The sequence below is a fragment of the Poecilia reticulata genome, linkage group LG3, assembly GCF_000633615.1.
Source record: "Poecilia reticulata strain Guanapo linkage group LG3, Guppy_female_1.0+MT, whole genome shotgun sequence".
Classification (NCBI taxonomy): domain Eukaryota; kingdom Metazoa; phylum Chordata; class Actinopteri; order Cyprinodontiformes; family Poeciliidae; genus Poecilia; species Poecilia reticulata.
Window position 1 is genome coordinate 8,232,295 of NC_024333.1, and position 18,740 is coordinate 8,251,034.

At 38.1% G+C, this 18,740-nt stretch overlaps 1 protein-coding gene across 3 annotated transcripts in view; it reads right to left on the minus strand.

The window, feature by feature from the left end:
* Positions 1–18,740, minus strand: part of adamts7 (a disintegrin-like and metallopeptidase (reprolysin type) with thrombospondin type 1 motif, 7) — a 138,469-nt gene that overhangs the window by 116,012 nt on the left and 3,717 nt on the right. For all 3 annotated transcript variants that reach the window (XM_008404673.2, XM_008404672.2, XM_008404674.2), the window contains exons 2-3: positions 16,130–16,497; positions 1,908–2,091 (exon numbers count right to left, since the gene is read on the minus strand). In XM_008404673.2, the coding sequence (XP_008402895.1) occupies positions 1,908–2,091; positions 16,130–16,497 (552 nt within the window). The remainder of the gene's footprint in view (positions 1–1,907; positions 2,092–16,129; positions 16,498–18,740) is intronic.

Below are 18,740 nucleotides of genomic sequence, written 5' to 3' on the forward strand. Positions count from 1 at the left end.
AATGCTAACCTTGATGAGTCAAATGTTTAGATTATAGTCACTCTACATTTGGAGAGAGTTTAACAAAATGCATCTCATAAAGTACACGATTCCTACTGTGACACACTGAGGGAGATCCACTGATGGTGTAGAGGTCTGAACCAAAAAGAGATATTTTTTTTTAAAACTGATGGAAAGCATCTGGAGAAAAACTTTCGCACTTCTGGTCAGACTCTGTGCATATGATGCATTTAAACGTTCCAGCATGGTAATGGTGCAAAACAGACGGCCGACTGGACCTTTCAGTAGATAGACCAGGAAAAAGGGGGGAAGGTTGAATAGTGGGCTTCTCCATCTACTAAACTCAAAACTATTTATCCATTTCAGGGAGGTTGTCTAGGACGGCTCAGAGATTCTCTGAAAAACTATAGTGAAATAAAAAAATATACATATCTGAAATTTTGCCAGCAGGGATTATTGAAAATTTTATATGCAAAAACTTGTTCATTTAAAGATTTTAAAAAGCACAATGATGTAAATACAAGAGATACAAGTATAATTATTTTTGAACAGTGTATCTTGTTAACTGTGCAAAAGTTTTGAATCATCCGTCATTTCTTATAGATTTCACCTTCAACCAGAAAGACTTTATAATGATCAACAGTTGTCCAGGCTCAGTACCCGACCCTTTCCAAAGGAGATTTTCTGCCACACAAATAGTGAATAATAGAAAAGTGTGCCAAATGGGTTCTTCAGCGGCGCAGGGGCTAAGCACAACCCATGTTTGGTCCTTGAACCGGTTGTCACAGGTTCAAGTCCTGGCCTGATGACTTTTGTCACGTTTTCCGCCCTCTCTCTCTTTAGCCACTTTCCTGTCTGACCACTCAAATAAAGGCCACTAGAGCTAATAAAACCTTTTTTTTTTTTTTTTAAAGACAGTTTGGTTCTATATGATTGGTTGAATATATGTGGAACCAAACTGTTGAGACAGAAAAAGGCATTTTAGATCAAAAAAGGGGAATCCCAAAGAGCCAATAGCTGAAAACGTTTTATATAGCAACAAGTGAATCACGATGAATCTCTAAGGTGTGGTGTTGCTGGATCTTTCTCTTTTTTTTGCTGTAGGCAGTTCTTTTTTTTAACTCCAGAAGCTTATTTTATGCAGGACTTGTCCTCTACACAAACTTTGGTAAGCTTAAGTTGCTCAATATTGTGTTCAGGTCAGATAGAGGACAGAAAGAAAGCTGCCAAAATCAGACGGAGCGTTGTAAAAGCCCGGAGAAATATTAATAACGATCACATTCGGTTATATATACATATATACTTTTAAAAAAAAAGGTCTAGTTTGTGTGATGCATATTTTTAAAGAAATAATTTATGTAGCTGAAATTGAAACCTCCAGATGGTCAGAAAAAAAAAAAAAACTTAAAGGAAGGATGAAAATTTTCAACGTCTTAAAGCAAACTCGTAAAATTTTTACGAACCAATTCAGCTTTTGAAATGACTGATAAAAAAGGCTCCCTGAATGTACTGGGTAAACAGTAATTAAAAAAAATCAGTTTAATCTCCCAAGGTTTTTAAACCATCCTTCAAAGTCAAGTTCAGCCAGCTCAGAATTTTAAACAGCTGATTTATGAGCGTATATATGTATATTATTCCTCAGACTGGAGCCAATTATTACCCAGGGATGAGCTGCAGAAAGAGACAGGATAAAAAGTAGGCACCCTTTTGATTCACACAGATCAGCATCAGCGGATTAATCCGCGAGTAAAACTCTTTCTGCATGATGTCGCCTGCATCTTTAGATTGCTCCTGAAACAATCCGACAACGTTAAAGTCTAATTTCCCACCGCAAATTCAATTGGGCGAAATCTGAATAATGTCACATAAAAATGCATGCGCGTCGCAAGGGATGACTCATGATTTACTTTGGTTTCCACAGGTGCCATTGAGGCCCGGTTTCCCTGAGACGGGCTGGATGACTGGACGGTGGACAGGAGGAGACGCGTGGCGTTTGTAGATGGCGTGGGCCTGAGGTGCTGAGGTCTCAGCGCTGGACTTCTCCAGGGGCTGAATGAAAAACTCCTCGTCAGACAACTTAAACAGCCCGGTCTGCAGAAATAAGAAAACGGAAACATTCAGGACGTTAGATTTAACAAGACCATTCATGAAAATGTCTTTCACAGGATCCGTGAGCAAAATCTAAAACATCAGTTTAGTGTGTAATTGTGCAAAAGGGAGGACAATTTGAGTCAAATATTGAACCGGGTTGCAATGAAAAGCTTGGATGGAATTCTTAGTATGGCATACAAGGCAGAGGAAATTTGTTTTTTTGTTAACAATCCCATTCAATGAAACAATACAAAGTAATGAATGGGTATGACAAGACAGAAATTATGGTAATTTTTCATCAAAAACTCAATTAATCATTGTCACAAATAACATATTAAGCTTAAAAGGAATATTCAGTCAATGAAAATGTAAAAACACCACAACTCAGGAAGCTTTCATATGCTAAAGGAAGTTTTTTTTAATGTGTTTGGACTTTAATAAAAATCTGACAAGTACAACATAATCGCCGTACTGCATTGAATACAATCACTCTTGTTTATGAAAATGTCTACATACTGTATATGTTCTCATTTCCAGCTCTATTTTCAAATTTCTGCGCAGTTCAGACCATTTTCTTTTAAGCCCGATAACAGAAATGAGTCAGGAAGCTTGATGGAGTCATACGTTTAATCTCAAATTGTGGCATAAAACCAGAAAACAATTTTTTTTTAATAGCAAAATGTATCCTAACATAACCTATGCTATACAGAAAACCAAAAACTGTCGGCAAAAGCATTTCTCATCCGCTGGGGAAATGTCATGCTTTGAAAAGCTAAAGCCTCACCTATTATTGTAAATTATTGACTTTGCTTTTCGCTTTGAAAATGATGCACAGTAGCCATTTCTGTGAGGTTAAAAGCTAAGAGTCACCATTAAGTGCATCAGGCTTGAATGGGTTAATGACAGCTAAGTGCAACTGAAAGTTGGTGATCTTGACAGATTTCAGGTTTTCCAGCCCTCAGGACCCACAGAGGGAACCGCGGCTTTTACAGCACCTCCTTTCTTGGAAGAGAATACTCAGCGGGAAACGGAACGTATTTGAGAGGTTTTAACGTTTCTGTTTCTTTATAAAACTCGGTTGTACACCAAATGAAAACATTACATATTTTTCCATTTTGAAAATTAAATAAAAACAATCAGTTATTATAGTTTTTATTGGTTTTAGCTAAAAAAAAAAACGAAAAAAAAAAAACGAAGGCAATTCCAATTTAATAAAGGAAGTACTAGGAATAGAAACATTTTAGAGGTTTTTATTTTAAAAAATGCATATGACACATAATTATTTTTATCCCACAAAAATAACTAGTGTCAAGAGATAATTTTGCAATTTTGGGAGTTTATATTTTTTAAGTTTAAATGTAGCTAATGAATATGTTTTACCAAGATTCATCATATCAAGTTGCCTTTTGATTGCCTAAAATCTTCTCAAACTTAAGCTACAGTTTGTAATAAAACCACATTTTCACATAAACAGTTTTAGTTTTTTTTTTTATTATATCTTTTTAGTCAGTCTTCTGACCCAAATGGCCAACTTATAGAAATAAGTACTTGTTTAACACATGTAATACATAAATATATGACAGGTATGCAGAGACACATGACCAAAATGGGTTTTTCCCAGGTAAGAAATAGTGGAAGGACGGGATGAAATATACAAAATCAGGTTACAAAGTGATAAATTAACCTGAAGCTGGAATAGATATAATGGCACAAATCAAATGTACCTGAAGCATAGTTTGATTTTTACTTCACTTGTAATAGTTGTTAGTAGTAAATTTAGAATATTTGACTTGGTGTCTCTCTGAGCTTTAACTTTGACGTGTCAAACATATAAGCAGACCTATGCTAATATTGGCTTCACAGACATTTATGTCTTGTGCGCAGCCAGAGACCCCAGGACATTTTATATGATTATCTGATGACTTATGCCAGAACACTCAAAGTGGTTGTTTCTCAACAAGTTAATGTTTCAAAACATGAAAAAAATCAAAGAAAATCAGCAGCAATAGTTCAGAAACAAATAACCTTCTTCCATAGCCATGTCAATCATCCCCAGAACTAAATCCTATAGAAAACCAGCTGAGGAGTCGATGAGATGAGACCCAGGACCCCCTGACAATCCAAAGATTGTGCAAAGACAAACAGCAGAACAGTCCCACCATCTGTAAGCTCCAGCCCAGCATGAGGCTCATGACTGTTGTCAAAGTGGCATTGGTGTTTCTCAACAGGAGAATTTGGTTTTCTTCCTAGTGTACTCAGATTGAAACCTGGAAATGTCTAACACTTTCACTGTCAGATTACAAAAACGCAATAAAAGATTTTTACCAATAAACTGTAAAACATTGTCTTGTAAAAGCATCTATATAGCAGAGGAGACCTGATGGCATGCAATACAGACTGATTTTTCTACAATTATATGAAAGATGACAATCAAAGCAGTTTGTGACCTGCAAATCTCAGGAACCCTGATAAAGAATGGAAAAACACAACTACAAAAGCTAAATTTCCGCACCATAAATTACAGTGACAGCAGAAAACAATATCAACGGCCACTTTTCTTCTTTTCCTTCTGACCATCCTGGCCTTATATTTAATTCCCGTCCATCGCCTGCTCCGGTTAACTCTCCTTCAGCTGTCAAGGAGCTCCCGTGGAGCTCAGACAGGAGGGCTGGCATACTAAACGGACTACAAGGTGAACGCTGAACGGTGCACGAGGGACGGCGACTCGCGTCACCAACAGATTCAGAGAGAGACAGGAGTAGCAGAAATGTGATATGAGCATGTTAAGAAGGTCATTTAAAGGTCTTAAATGACCTGTAGACACATCAGAGGAGTCATTATAGCTGGGTTTTGTAGAGAAGATGCATTTGTTCTTATATTAAACCTACATGCCATCTAGCATCAAAAGATACTCAAGTGAAATGGAAAACATTTCAACATTTGTCTTAAAGATCAGGCTGGATTCCTTCTACTGGGTATGTTATGAGTTTCTCTGTTGGAGTGTTGTGTGTATAAGTAAAGACAATGGTTTTAAAAAAATAAAAAGGCATCTGTGATGTCTGGACTGATGCAATGAGCGACAGGTGAAATGAAATCATATCAGGGGAATCGTATTTTACAACAGCATGTGTGTGTAGACGAGCGGTAATGAGATGTTCTGCCCAGATTTACCGCAAACAAAAGATGAGTCTTATAGTGAGATGAATCTTATATCCTGAGACTTATAGTGCAAGTGATTTTATTACCACCAGACAGTTTTGGACGTGCGTACTTAGGAATAATAAAATCAAAGTGCTCTCAGTGACTTCAAATAAAAACAAATGCTAAATAGTTGCTGTTCTTTTACAAGTGTTAAGTTTTAGTGTCGTTTCGTCAGCAGTAAAAGGAAAAAAAAAAAAAAAGCCTTCACACACTCCACTTGTTGGTGTGCCACAAGTGTTTGTAAATGCCGACTTATCTCTGCGCCGCTGTTGAAGTCTGCATCGTTTAATGCAGCAGAGTTCTTAGGGGATAGTATTCCTGGCATGACCCAAAGGTTGCAAGCATAAGGTATCTCCTCTTAGAAGTTCTCATTTTTGATGGAGAGATACATTTTTATAAGTAGGGGGTAAACAGGAAAATATCCATGATCCATTTTTAAGCTACACTGTCAACAAATTTCAAGTTTTTTAGGGAGGTTTGGGGGAATCTCTCCACAATAAAGCTTTTCATTTCTAAGAGCCGGCCTGGTGCAGATGTGTTTTATCCGGTGTCAGTACTGGGATGGAGAGAACAGGAAGTCGGCAAGGAAAACCTATTTTGATGACGGGGAGTGCAGAAGTCATAATTGCCTTCACACTGCAATTAGGTTTCTCTAACTATCCCGACGCCCAGACATATTTAAACAGTTTTAAGGTCCTGGATACTGTATGCAGGGCATAATTTCCTCAAGAAATGGCTGAAAGTCAGATAACATCCTTTCTAACTTCTGTTAGAAGTCTAGTTGTTAAACCTGCAGTTTGTAACTTTTATAAATATGTTTCATATTTTCTTTTCTTATGTTTTTGTTGAAAGTGTCACCAGTATAACAGTAGGTAGAGTCTGTGGAAAAAAAAAAATCGAGCTCCTCTGCCTCCTTCCTGTTTTTTTTGTATCTGTGGAAATATTCCGCTCCCAGTCAGAAGCAACCAATCAGAGCCAGCAGGACGGACTCAGCTCTGTCAACCATGCTCAATGTGCTAATGGCAGAAAAATAACTTACTGTTACAGGAAATCTGTTTATCCACCATCATCAGTGGTCATGCTAATGAGCCTGAGCATCAGGTTCCTGTATGGGAAGGATGGAAGGAGTGAGCAGTGTGTACACGAGGGTGATTGACAGCAAGACCCATCTCCTGGTTCTGATTGGTTGTTTCTCTACCTTAATCCTTAGGTTTTTTGTTAACCCTAGGAAATCACTACAGCTCTGGGTAATTATTTTGTAGATTCTGTGAGCAATGGTCCCCAGCTGCAAAAATTCATATCAACGCCATCAAATTCTGCTACATAAATTTTTTATCTATTTCAGGCTCTGGTTTGGAAAAGTTATTTGTGACCTCAAAACCTCCATGGTTTACATATCATTTGGCATAGATGTCAAAGTTTTATTTAGATTTACTGTTATTCTAAATATCTGTACAGTATGAATGAAGCAATTTTTCTGGACTCCTGGATTGCACAGGAACATATTAAAACATATGAATAATCGTTCATATATTCTTGACCTATTTTATACACTTTCTATTTAGTAGTGTAATATTTGCTTTTTTCTCCAACCTGGTAGTGGGGCTAGAGATGTAATTTAGTAACTTTGCTATAATCTAATGCAAATGTTAATATGCATTGTCCCATTTTTTCTAAACAAACTGAACTAATCCAGGATAAAAGGAGCCTTAGGGGTCATGTTACACAGGTGTCCTTATGGCCAGTACAAATACCTAAAATCAAGCCAGTTCTATTAAGAAATCCTAAGATCAATTTCTGTTTTTATTATTTGTGATTTGGTTTCAGAATGTTGTTAATTTCTTTGGACACAGAGTATGTACGCACCAGCACAGAGAAATGAAATGACCAAAAACAACATATTTATTTCCTCTAGAGACTGACGGCAGAGACATTTCAGAAGATGTATTCATTGTATTTACGGATCTGCTCCACCTCAAACAAACCTACAAGAACAAAAAAAAAACTTCCTGAACAGATGGTAACATCTGAGCTACCTGCTCTAAACCCCACTGCTCATCTGAACACATCTGCTCACTAAGCTACAGCTTAGAAAACATCTGGTAAAACTTTTCAGATAATACAGGTAAATCTTTTTGAAAATTAAATCAAATACTTTTTTTTGTTGTTTTTCTAATCCTCTACTTTAAATTGTTCATTATAAAAAACGAAACAAAGCAAAGTTTGGGGGCTATATGCTGCTCCGGCTGGTGTTTTCAGCAGCGGCTGACAGTCTGAGCAGAAACAGGCAGATGACGGAGGGTTAAAGTCTCAGTGTGTAAAGTTTTGTATCATACGAAAAGATTAGAATGGAAGTTGCTGAGAATGAATTTTCAGGTATGAGTGTATTTTTACTATCGGCTCCCAGGCTCAAATCTGGCTTCAGAGTGACAGTATAAATCATCAGTCAACCTCAGTGAGATCAAATGTGTCCTTATGTGGGTTTTTGGAACCAGCTGGCAGCCTGAGCTCTGCCAGAGGAGCAGGAGGCAAAGTAAACAAAGTCGAGCTATAGCTTATAAGTCACTGAGAGACGTTGATCACCCAGGGGTGATTACTGGCGAGTAGAGACAACGGCAGAATCTAAACATGCCGTGGAGGCATTTGCAGGTAACTTTACATGCCACTTAATATTCTGCAGCCACCCAACAAGCTGCAAAATGACCCCAGTAGGGATTTTAACCGTCACATTTGTGCTTTACGGTTTGATTGGCGTGCAAAAATGGCGGAAAAAGAGAAGGAAGCTGAGCAACTGGAGGTACTTTTTGATCCGCCTCTACCGCAGCTCACGCCTTTCTAGTTTTATCACAACATGATTAACATTTACCTTAGGTGAACTTTCTTACAGATGTAGCTGTGAGCAACTGACAGATAAAGGGGGAGAAAAAGAATAATTGTATTTCTGAAAGCGTTGAATGTTGGACACGCACTGCTTGAGTCTACATGTTTTGGTGGCTATGTTTCTGCTCATTCATGTCACGTTTGAAGCTCTGCACAATAAACTACAGTTCAACTTGAGGATGATGTTGAGATTCATACAGGATCTTAATTCAAACTGTAATGTTTCAAATTTGGGTTATAGGTCTTACGGTCAGAAACACAAGTCTTGGCTGTAGTGTTCTTGTGCGTATCTGCTTTTATCATTACTGAAGCCTAAAATGAGAAATGTTAGACTTCACAAATGGGATTGTGATGAAGCTGTTCCACGAGTGACGAGAGTTAGAAGAAACGTAATCTCTCTGAGAGAACAGTTATACGAAATGCACATCTTTGATTTTTGACGGCCCAAATATCGCCGTGGTTGAATAACAGCCTGTATCTAATGAGTGTGGCTACATCAAACGCTTTACACAGTTCAGAATGCAAGGAACTGTAGACCGTCTTCAGGTCTGACCCCAGCTATTCTTAAAAGAGAGCCTCGCTCAGGTAAGTTGCTTAACCTCATTCTGTTTTTAAACACCCTGTAGCTCTCTGAGGGGGTATAAGAGAGATTAAGTGGTAAATCAGCAGCTACAGCTTTCAATTCAACTCTTGTCACAAAACAGAACCAGTACAGCAGAAGTGATACAGATGGTACCTCAGTCTCTGCCAATTAAAAACCAAAACGGCTCAGAGCAACAGTTCACATTACCGATCCCTCAGTGGAAAGAGGGAAAGCACTAATCCTGCAGATTTATGAACATTAGTTAATGTACCTTAATATTATGGCTTACTATTTTGTGGACTTTTATAGTCCACAAAATACATACATTATGTATTTGCAAAGTATCTTACCTATGCTGTTGTATTTCAGAAATAGCCAAATTATAGTCATCTGTTCTCCTCGTTGTTTGGCCATGCAATTTCAGATCTGACAAAAGGAAAATTTGCAGAGAATATATTGTGCTGCGTTGCCAAGTCGCCCTGCGAAGGAGGCCAGGAAAAACAAAAGGTGCTTGTTACGCGTATTCCTGAAAAGATGGGTGAAAAAGAATGATATAAAGTAAAAGCAAAGGTTATAAATCATATTCATCATGTTCTATAACTTTTTATGTAAATCAGGAAAGGAGTAAAATAAAATTAAAATATGTAATTGCAATAAGACACTGTGACGTTGCAACAAAAGTGACCTACTGCAACAAGACAGTTCAATGTTATTGTACTTTTTTTTTTTTTTACTTTGAGCATCTGCCCCTTTAAAGGTCTTAGTCCTCCTTCATGTAGTTAAGATTCAGTCCAAAAGATGTTGTCATATGAAAAGAGCACTGTTCGCTGGGACGGAGAAAAGGATTTGGAATCCAGGGAAAAATGAATCCACAGAGCAATTGAGCAGGAGGTTAAAGTGGATAAGTTTGATTTCCAAAACCCTTCCCACTGGAACCGTCTTTTAAAATAAACACAGGCAGCACACACCCATTGTTAACCAAATGAATCTCTCAGGGAACTGCTTCCACTCAAACTGCAAAGACGTTTCCTCAAACAAATATATGAGATCGATATTATATCGACTACACACTTCATAAATGCGCTGAGCCCGAGCAACTGTAAGACAGACTTCGAATTTACGCATCACAGTGTGTCGGTGAGGAGCTGGAGCTACGTATGGTAGGAAACGCGTTTCGTTCAGGCTGAAATCATCTAAACGCCCCGAGGCAGTGGAGAATTTATAAAATATCCAAACATGTCTTGGTTTTATATTAACCAATTAAGCAAATGTTTTTCTTAACCGACAACTGGCTTAACACATTTACCTAAACTTTAATAAACTGCACGTCAAATATAACGGAAGAAGCAATTCCATTTTAAGAGTGAAAGAAAACGAGAAGCGCTCAAACAGGAAGTACATCTGCTCCTTACTTTGCTTCGAAGACCATTTCTAACAGTATGTTTGCTCCACAGAAAGTTTACACTCAAGCGAGAGAAAGAGAGAGACAGGAAATATATATATAGAAAAAGTTCTCAGACGGTTTCCAAAGACTGCTTTTGTAAACGGGCAATTAGCTGGCTCCTGGAATACAAGAGTTTCTCTAAACAACAACAATCCGGCAGCTGAAGCATAAAAACAGATAAAACAATAAAAACTGTGTTGTACAATAGTAAGTCTAGCTCACTATATTTCAATGAAATACATTTTTTTTAAAAAGACAAAGGGTTCATAAAACATTTCTGAAATCGTTAAACAAAATGAATGGCCTTGAGAAATCCCCCATTAGCAAATAGAGTCCACCTGTGTGTAATGTAATCTCACTGTAAAACCAGATGTTTGTGGAGGTTTATTAGAGAACACGAGGAAACAACAATCAAGATAAAAGAGCACAGCGGACTGCTCAGGGATGAAGTTACGGAGAATTTTAAGACCGTGTCAGGTTACAAAACCAAACCCCAGGCTCTCAGCACCTTAAAGCATTCTTCCAGGCATCGTTTCCAAAACAGAAGAGTACGGCACAGTCCCAAACATGCGAGACATGCTAGTCCACATAAACAGACAGGCCAGGCAGGCGGAGGATTCATCCGAAGCAGCCAAGAGGTAACCCCAGAGGAGCTGCAGGGAACCACAGCTTAATGTAGGACATCCAGGGGACAGGACAGCCATTATTCAAGCCCTCCACACAGCTGCTTCTTACGAAAGAACGGCAAGGAGAAAGCTGGAAGAAGTCACTCTGAAGGCTGGCAAACGTCACGTGGATCTCACAATGTGCATCCAACTGAAAACCTCATTCTCAAGGTGCGGCATGTCGGTGACCGAATCACGCTCTGGCAACGCGTTTCTTCAGGGAGAAGATTCAGAGTTGATGGGAATGCGGATACAGCCGAGCTCAGAGGAATCCTGGAAGAAAACGAGTCAAAAGCAGCAAAAGCCTCGAAAACGGCTTCCCTCACGAGACCAAGACAATGGACCCGGTACACACACCCAGAGCTACAAAGGTTTAAAGCCAAATAATTTCTGTGTGATGAAACCGAGCAGTTAGGATTCGAACCAAAATCAGATAAGGAATCTCGATGAAGACCAACATTCTGTGTCTGGGTGCTCAGTCATACTTAGTGAATTAGGATATATTCAATGCTATTACTCTGTACCTGAATTTACTAACTGAAACATTATCCAAGTTAATTACCCACATTGTTTCTATTAATGATGAGGTTCAGCTAATGAATATATGAGATTTAAGATTAGAATACTAACAAGAGTAATGTGGGGTTAATGAAAATCAAGCTAATACCTACTTAGAAGGTTGTTCATCAAATGGCATATTCTGTCATATTGAATGTGACTGTGTATTCACAACACTTTTCAGAAACTTGTGAAAATCATTTTTCCTCCAATATTCTAATCATGGCCCACTGTGTGTTGGTCGATATTACTGAAACAGCCATTACACATTCTGCTACATGTGACAAAATACATAAAAAGCTCAAGCAACACATATTGCTTTCAGCTGACAGAATGAGCTGAAAGCACATTCTGTTTTAATGTTATACTTCAGACACTGCAGTGAGATCAGCCCAGAATGTTTCACATTGGACGTTTGAAGGCAGGCCGCGTGAATATTAACAGCCACTGATAGCAGGTTTGAATCAGACGCTGTAATTTGAAATCCTCCCATTTGCATGTTTCAGACAAAAATATACAATAGCTAGAAGGCAGATTTAATACGAAGAAATATTATTACAGCATGACGACAATCCTTTGTCTGATCTCTGTATGTTATTTTCCATCCGTAGCTTTTGGGTCTGATGTCATTATTGCTTCAGTCCTTTGACTGAAGCAATAATGACATTTTTAGAGTATTTACTAAAACGTCCTTGTTAGAGGGACGTCATCAAAGAGCAGTTTCTCAACAAAGGCATGCATGGACTTTTGGGGGGAGGAGGGAGAATACATAGCCTTGTGTGAATTTTTAATGGCTCTCTATCGCTTGCATTCTACACAGTCATTAAGTTTGGTGTGGTTAAGTTGAGTGCAGCCCCGGCTGCAGACTTGACGCTGGATTAATTGGAGCAGAAATCACCAGCTGCATTTTGAATTAAGTTGATCTACATTTAAAATGTGCAAAAACTGCCTCACGCTGGGCTTCTTACTCTTATCTCGCCAAACAAGTTGAAGGGTGAATTCACGTCAACTCAACACAGTTTAACTTTGTGACCCAAGTGCAAGTGGAATAATGTCAACATGTCAGACCATGAGAACTAAATGTTGAATCCTCTGAACAAAAAACAAACAAAAACAAATTCTTTCAGGTGGTGTGTTTGTTTTTGAGATTCAATTTTTTTTTTCCTCATTTGCTAAATTATTGTTTTAAGTTTTTGTTACCTAAAAGAAAAATGACATCTCTTCTGGTATTGAGTTTTAGCTGCACTGTTTTACATCAAACACATTTCATTACTAAGGTTAAAGTAAATCTGCGTTTGTAATAAGTGACAGTGTTTTACATCACTGTCCCACTCTTCTTAGCAGATTTTCAATTCAGCCAAACTGAACGGTTTCGGAGCTTCAAAGTCTCGTTTAATGCAACGCCACAGAACCCCGATCAGATTAAAGTCTGGACTTTCATCGGGCCACTTCAGAACCTGACCTGCATTTTTATCTCGCCTTTGTGTTATTTGCTGGTGTGCTTTGGATCGCTGTCCTGATGCTTAACCCGTGTGTTTTTACGCTTCAGGTCGCAAAAGCTGAACTCTATTTTTGTAGAAATGGTTTTATAAACATTTCCTGACAGAAGACAAAGACATTGTTTCAAACAGGTTGGCCCCAATTAATCTTTTTGAAAAGGGTCCAATTGAAACTGAACCACTTACAGCTGATCCCTCATTTAAAAAGTGCAAACTATATTTTCACATTAGGCAAATATGATTTGGATTACCTTTTTAATCTATAAGTTAAGTCATATTTATATTGTAGCTGATTTAACTTAACATTTTTTTTTAAAGTTCAATTTAGTTAGAGTTCAGCTAAAGTTTTGTGAAAAGTAAATTAAAAAGAAAATCATTTAAAAAAAAGTCAAGATTTTCAGTCAGTGTAAAACAATTACACATACAAACTGATGCTTGAATACAAACGTTTCTTTTTTCAATAGTTTTTTAAAATAATATTTAACAAATAAAACCAGTCAAGAATAAAAGAAGCAATCAGACAACAAGTGATGTCTTTCTTTGCCATTATCCTGCAGTGGGCTGAAACATTTAGTAAACCTAAGCCTTAGAAAACTGCTTCATTCAGAACATTGCAGATTTTTAATTAATTTATTTTTTTTAAAAGTAGCCCTAGTACTTGAAAAGTTGTTTAATAAGGCTGTTATTTTAATCCAAACGCAGCATGCAGTGCTGAGCTGCTCTGCACAGTTGCAGATACTCAGTGCAATAGAACAATTTTAATTAACTCACAAAAAAATAATAAAAATAAATAATTTCATCACAGCCACTTCACATGGGGCTTTAAATCTTCTGACTAACTCCATATAACTGAAGGTCTTATATAAATCTAAAATGTCTAAGCGCACTTTAGATTCTTGATTTATTAGAAATCATCTACATACAAAACTCTTGCAGTTTTTTTAAATGTTGGGTTTAGTTCTTTAGTTCTCTATGAAGAACTAAACCTTCACAAAGAAGGTTTAGTTCTTCTAAACCTGATTCTCCTGGTGGAACTCATATTAAAAAAAGACTGAATTATATTACAGATAAATCATGAAGGAACGGTTCTGAAGTAGTGTTTAATTATTTTTGATCAACCTTTACAGGTAGAACAAGAATAAAAGATGGATCAAGTTAAGGCACGAGGATGGGAGTCTGTGTCTTACAAAGTAGAGGAATAATTTGAAGACAAAATTGTCTATTTGTCCTCAGTCAGTCCTGCAAAGCTAAATGGCACATCTTTAAAATGTTCATTTCTGTCCTTACAACAACAACAATTAAAAAAAAAATCTGTTGTTTTATCAGAAGTTTACATTCACTCTTTGGCATAACCACCTTTAATTTAGATCTTTTTCTAATTTACTTGACCTATTCCTTTTCTAAATTCGAAGGACTTTATGACCGACAGGTGCAATAACTTTTACAAATATTTGCACGTGAAACAAATTTTACAAACAGATTCCAACTGCATTAGTTGAGGTTATTCAGAGATAATCACCTTAACAAAAAAACAACAACACCTTCTGCTAACAATCCTGTCGCACTATCATAAAAGATGCAGAGAGGGGAAAAAAAAAAAATCTTTTAAATTTGATATCTCTGGGTTTGACAGGAAGCCAAAAGATTTCTGGAGAAAGTTTCACATTCAGTCGAGAGGTTTTGAACCGTCATGGCTGCAGGCTTCCAAACCCAGTAGACCTGGTGGTGGTGATGGCATCACGCTCCGGGGCCGGTTTGGTGTCACTGATGCTAGTGCACCGCATACAGTGGATGAAATATTAATAATGATGACTGCCTACAAATTCTTCTACTTCAACTTTAAACCTACAGCCTATTGGTGTAAAGGAACAATGACCCAAAACATATCAGAAGTGGTTTTATAAAGAAGGCCAACTTTCTGTAATTCACTTCCACACCTCTGACTAAATTTGCCAATCAAATCTGCAGCAGGCATGAGCCTTCAGAAATAATGATAATGATAGTAACATGCAGCATAAATGTTGAGGCACAAGCTGCTAAAAGAATGTAATACTTAATAGTGGAGTATAAATATTGTCCTCTCTGTACATAAAATATTGACACCGTCTACATTTTAAAAATCCATATCAAGTTATAATTTGTGCACCCAATAGATTTTTAAATCATTAAAGTTTGAATAACCGTCATTCAACCGTCTGATATATTTACCAGGGCACCATCAGTTTCTCCCCCTCTTTCCTTTTCCCAAAATATTCTAAAAATGCAATTCTGGCTTCTTCATGAGGAGGAAATTGATTATTCTAATGTGGCTAATGAGGCAACGTAACCTTTTTTTTATAAACCAGCTGGGTCCGTAACTATCCTGCTGAGGACAAACAAAACAGATGCGCACAGACACCACTGCTGGATGCAGCAACAGTGAAAGTCTGGCAAAGCATCAGAGGAGAAGCCCCTGTTCTTGGGTTACGTCCATGGACTCTGATTATTTTGATCATTTGGACGCTTTCGCTGTGCAGATTAAAAACAGCCCAGCTGAAGGAAAGTATGCAAATCTCCCCAGCACACAGAACTGATTTATTAAACAAAATGCCAAGATGCTTTAATCAATGGGGTTTGGAGAAAGCCCTTTCTCAACTCTTGTCCTTAAAATCTACCGTCCTGCCGGATGAATCCCTCTTCAGCTTAATCAAGTAATACAATGACATGTCCAGAATGGAAATAAACACAAAAATTTCTCGCATTATTGAATTTATGTCTCCAACAAGTGTTTTCACATATTAAAAAGCTGTAAGTCATGGGGTTCGTTCACAAACTTTAATGTGTGTATACTGCAATAATAATCTCACCAACTATTTTTGGTCTAGTTTTATCTTAGTACACTTGAAATAAGACAAAAGTAAATTTTCAGGAGATATAGGAGTCTATTTTAAGTCAATAAGTCCTTAATATAGTTGAAAAAGGACGGGTTATTTCTAAAATAATCTGCCAGTGGAAGTAGTAGCTTTTTCTTTAATCAGTGGTGAGAAATGATTGACTTAAGCTCCTACATCTTGCTGAAAAGTTACTTGTAAGATAGTACACTTGCAATAAGGCAAAACTAAGATATTTGCACTAAAACCTAGATTTGTGTTTTTGCAGTGCATGTGCTCCCATACATTAAACACCAACGCCATGCTTTGACATTACTTCGGATCATCGCATTACTCACCAGTCCATTGCATGTACTTATCGCAGCACTCCCCTTCACGGAGGTCCCGTCCCACACCTCGCCTAGATAATGACACCTGGGGACTCCGGGCCGATGGATCTTGGCCCCTTCCAGGCCACCGTACCTCCTCTCTGTGGTGAACCCCGGAGCCAGCAGGTTTGGGTTAAGGGTGAGGTTAAAGTGCAAGCTGTGGCCGCCGTGCAGAAACTGATAGAAGACTCGACCGCCGTCGGCTCTCTCCTCGGAGGTTTCCCGGCGCTGTACGCGGCGGGCATGGTGAGACAGGATGTTTGACAGGAAGTGGCCTCTGGCATCGACTCTGGTGGGGTGAACCACTTCATACGGAGGCAGGTCATGCAGAAATCTCTCTGTAAAAGCCACGGTGGGAAAGCATTATGTTTGGGAAGATGGGCTAATATATCTTGGGAACGAAGAGGGTAATTAAACAATGAAGGGTCTGTAAAGCTGTAAATTACACTCTGAAACTCTAAACCACGTCGCATGACTGCATAATCGTGTCATTTATGGGCTTGCATGCAGACGCAGTCTTCCATTAATGCTTCAAAACCTAATTTCCTTTTCACCATTTGGCTTTTGCTTTCATGTGCAGTGGGTTAATTATGGCTTTTGAAATTTGTTCTAATGGAAATGATCCTTAATTTCCTCCAACCTGAAGTGGATGTATCAGCAGGATCAAAAGATGAGTCTCTAAGAGCTCCAGGAGATTGATAAGATCGAAGAAATTTTGCCTTCAAAAGGTGACCTTCCCACTCAACAACCATATTGATATTAGTGTAATAGTACATATTATTCAACAGCTCCTCTAGAGGAAAGTGGGGGAATGTGGATTAGTTAACATGGCATGACATTATAATGTCTTAAAGCTCAATTAGAATAATAATAAAAAAACTTTAGTATCCATTCAGGTGTTGCTGGAGAGAAGATGCACACGCTGCACTATCCTTAGTAGTTGAACTAAAGTCCTTTTGGTTCAAATTTATTTTTGTGTCTGTAACTCAATCAGTTATAATTTGCACATTTTTTAAGTGACATCATGTGGACTGCCTTAAAGCAGTCGGCACATTACTTACAATACACTGCAGTCAGAGTGATCCCCGTTTAGAGAATAAGTGAGAACATTTCAAAGAAATAGTCAAAGTTTATGGCTAGCTACAAAAGCTACATTCACAGCAAACTGTGTTTGACTTTTTCACCCCAACCAAAAAAAGCCGTTTTTGTGCCACTTCCATATGAGGCACTGAACTGAAAATAATATCATCCTAAAAATGTTGAAGTGCGTTTGTGTCGGTGAAGCGCATCACAGCACATCCCCACCACTCCTGAGTCTGACACCCAAACAGACTTCTCTATAAAGGTTTCTGTCACAACTGGTCGTTACCGTTAGGTGCGTTTTCAAAGTGCGACCGTGCGTGTCCGGGAATGGCTGAAAGTTGTGTGAAGCGCTTTGGGGTTCTCGGGACTAAACAAAGCACGTCAGTTTACCATTTATTATAACATGGCGACAATACTGTTGGCTCTCATCGCTCAACGTCTTTAAAATCGATCCGTAGATGGAACATCAATTATTCCTTCCTTAAAAAGTGTTCGACATCAACATTCTTCATCGGTGCATGTAGGTCACTATGGGGGTGGCAAATTGCTCACACAGACGCCTGATTGCAGCCGCATCACTCACTGGTATGATTGACCATGCAAAATATTAAATTCAGCAAAACATTGGAATTGGGCATATTCAAACAATATTTTTGTCATATGAACACTAGAGGCAATTTTTAAGCGTCCAATTTGATATTTTTCTCCTGAAATAGTAGTTTAGTTGTTGTAGTACAACAAAAATAACCCATTTTTATCATCTTTAAAACGGTCTACATCAGGAGTAAACAACTTCAGACAATCAGATTCCCTTTTGTCTCTTGCCCTCCTCATATCCCCGGATTAAAGGATATCAAGCTTGAAATAAAAGATTACATGCAGCAGGGATCCCCAGATCCCACCTGTCTTATATTAAAAGAATAAAGCCGCTTTTTCCGACTGCAGCCAGATTTGTGTTTCTTGTGTATGCGAACGTAAAGCCAGTGTAATATTTGCCGACAGTGTAGCAATGGCAGCTGGAAGGATACATCACTGGGAAAAATCCGTCTCACGCTGAACAGAATTGAAATTCCTTCACTTTCCCACAAAGGGGTGACAAAATGCAGTGATTGAGAAAGACGGCACTGCTACAAAAAAATAGTTATAATAATGAAATGAATACAAAATGCGAAAATACTACCGACTTTTATGTTCGGATTTGGCACAAAAAGAAGAGACAGGCGGTAACATATGAGAAACACTTGAGGTCTGTTGAACTTGCGTTGAACTTTTATTAGTATTCTGTTCGTCCACCTCAGATACGAGACCTTAACTTTTCTTTTCTTCCAAAAAAAGACTCAAAGAAAATACCTGGATCGATTGTGTTACAATGCCACTGTCCTTTAACTCTGCTGAAAGAAAATGTTAGCACATGAATCTTCTTTGTATTGCACATCCCTGAACATAGTTTCTTGTGTGCACCAGGTCTGATTTATTTTTATTTTTTTACATTTTTCTT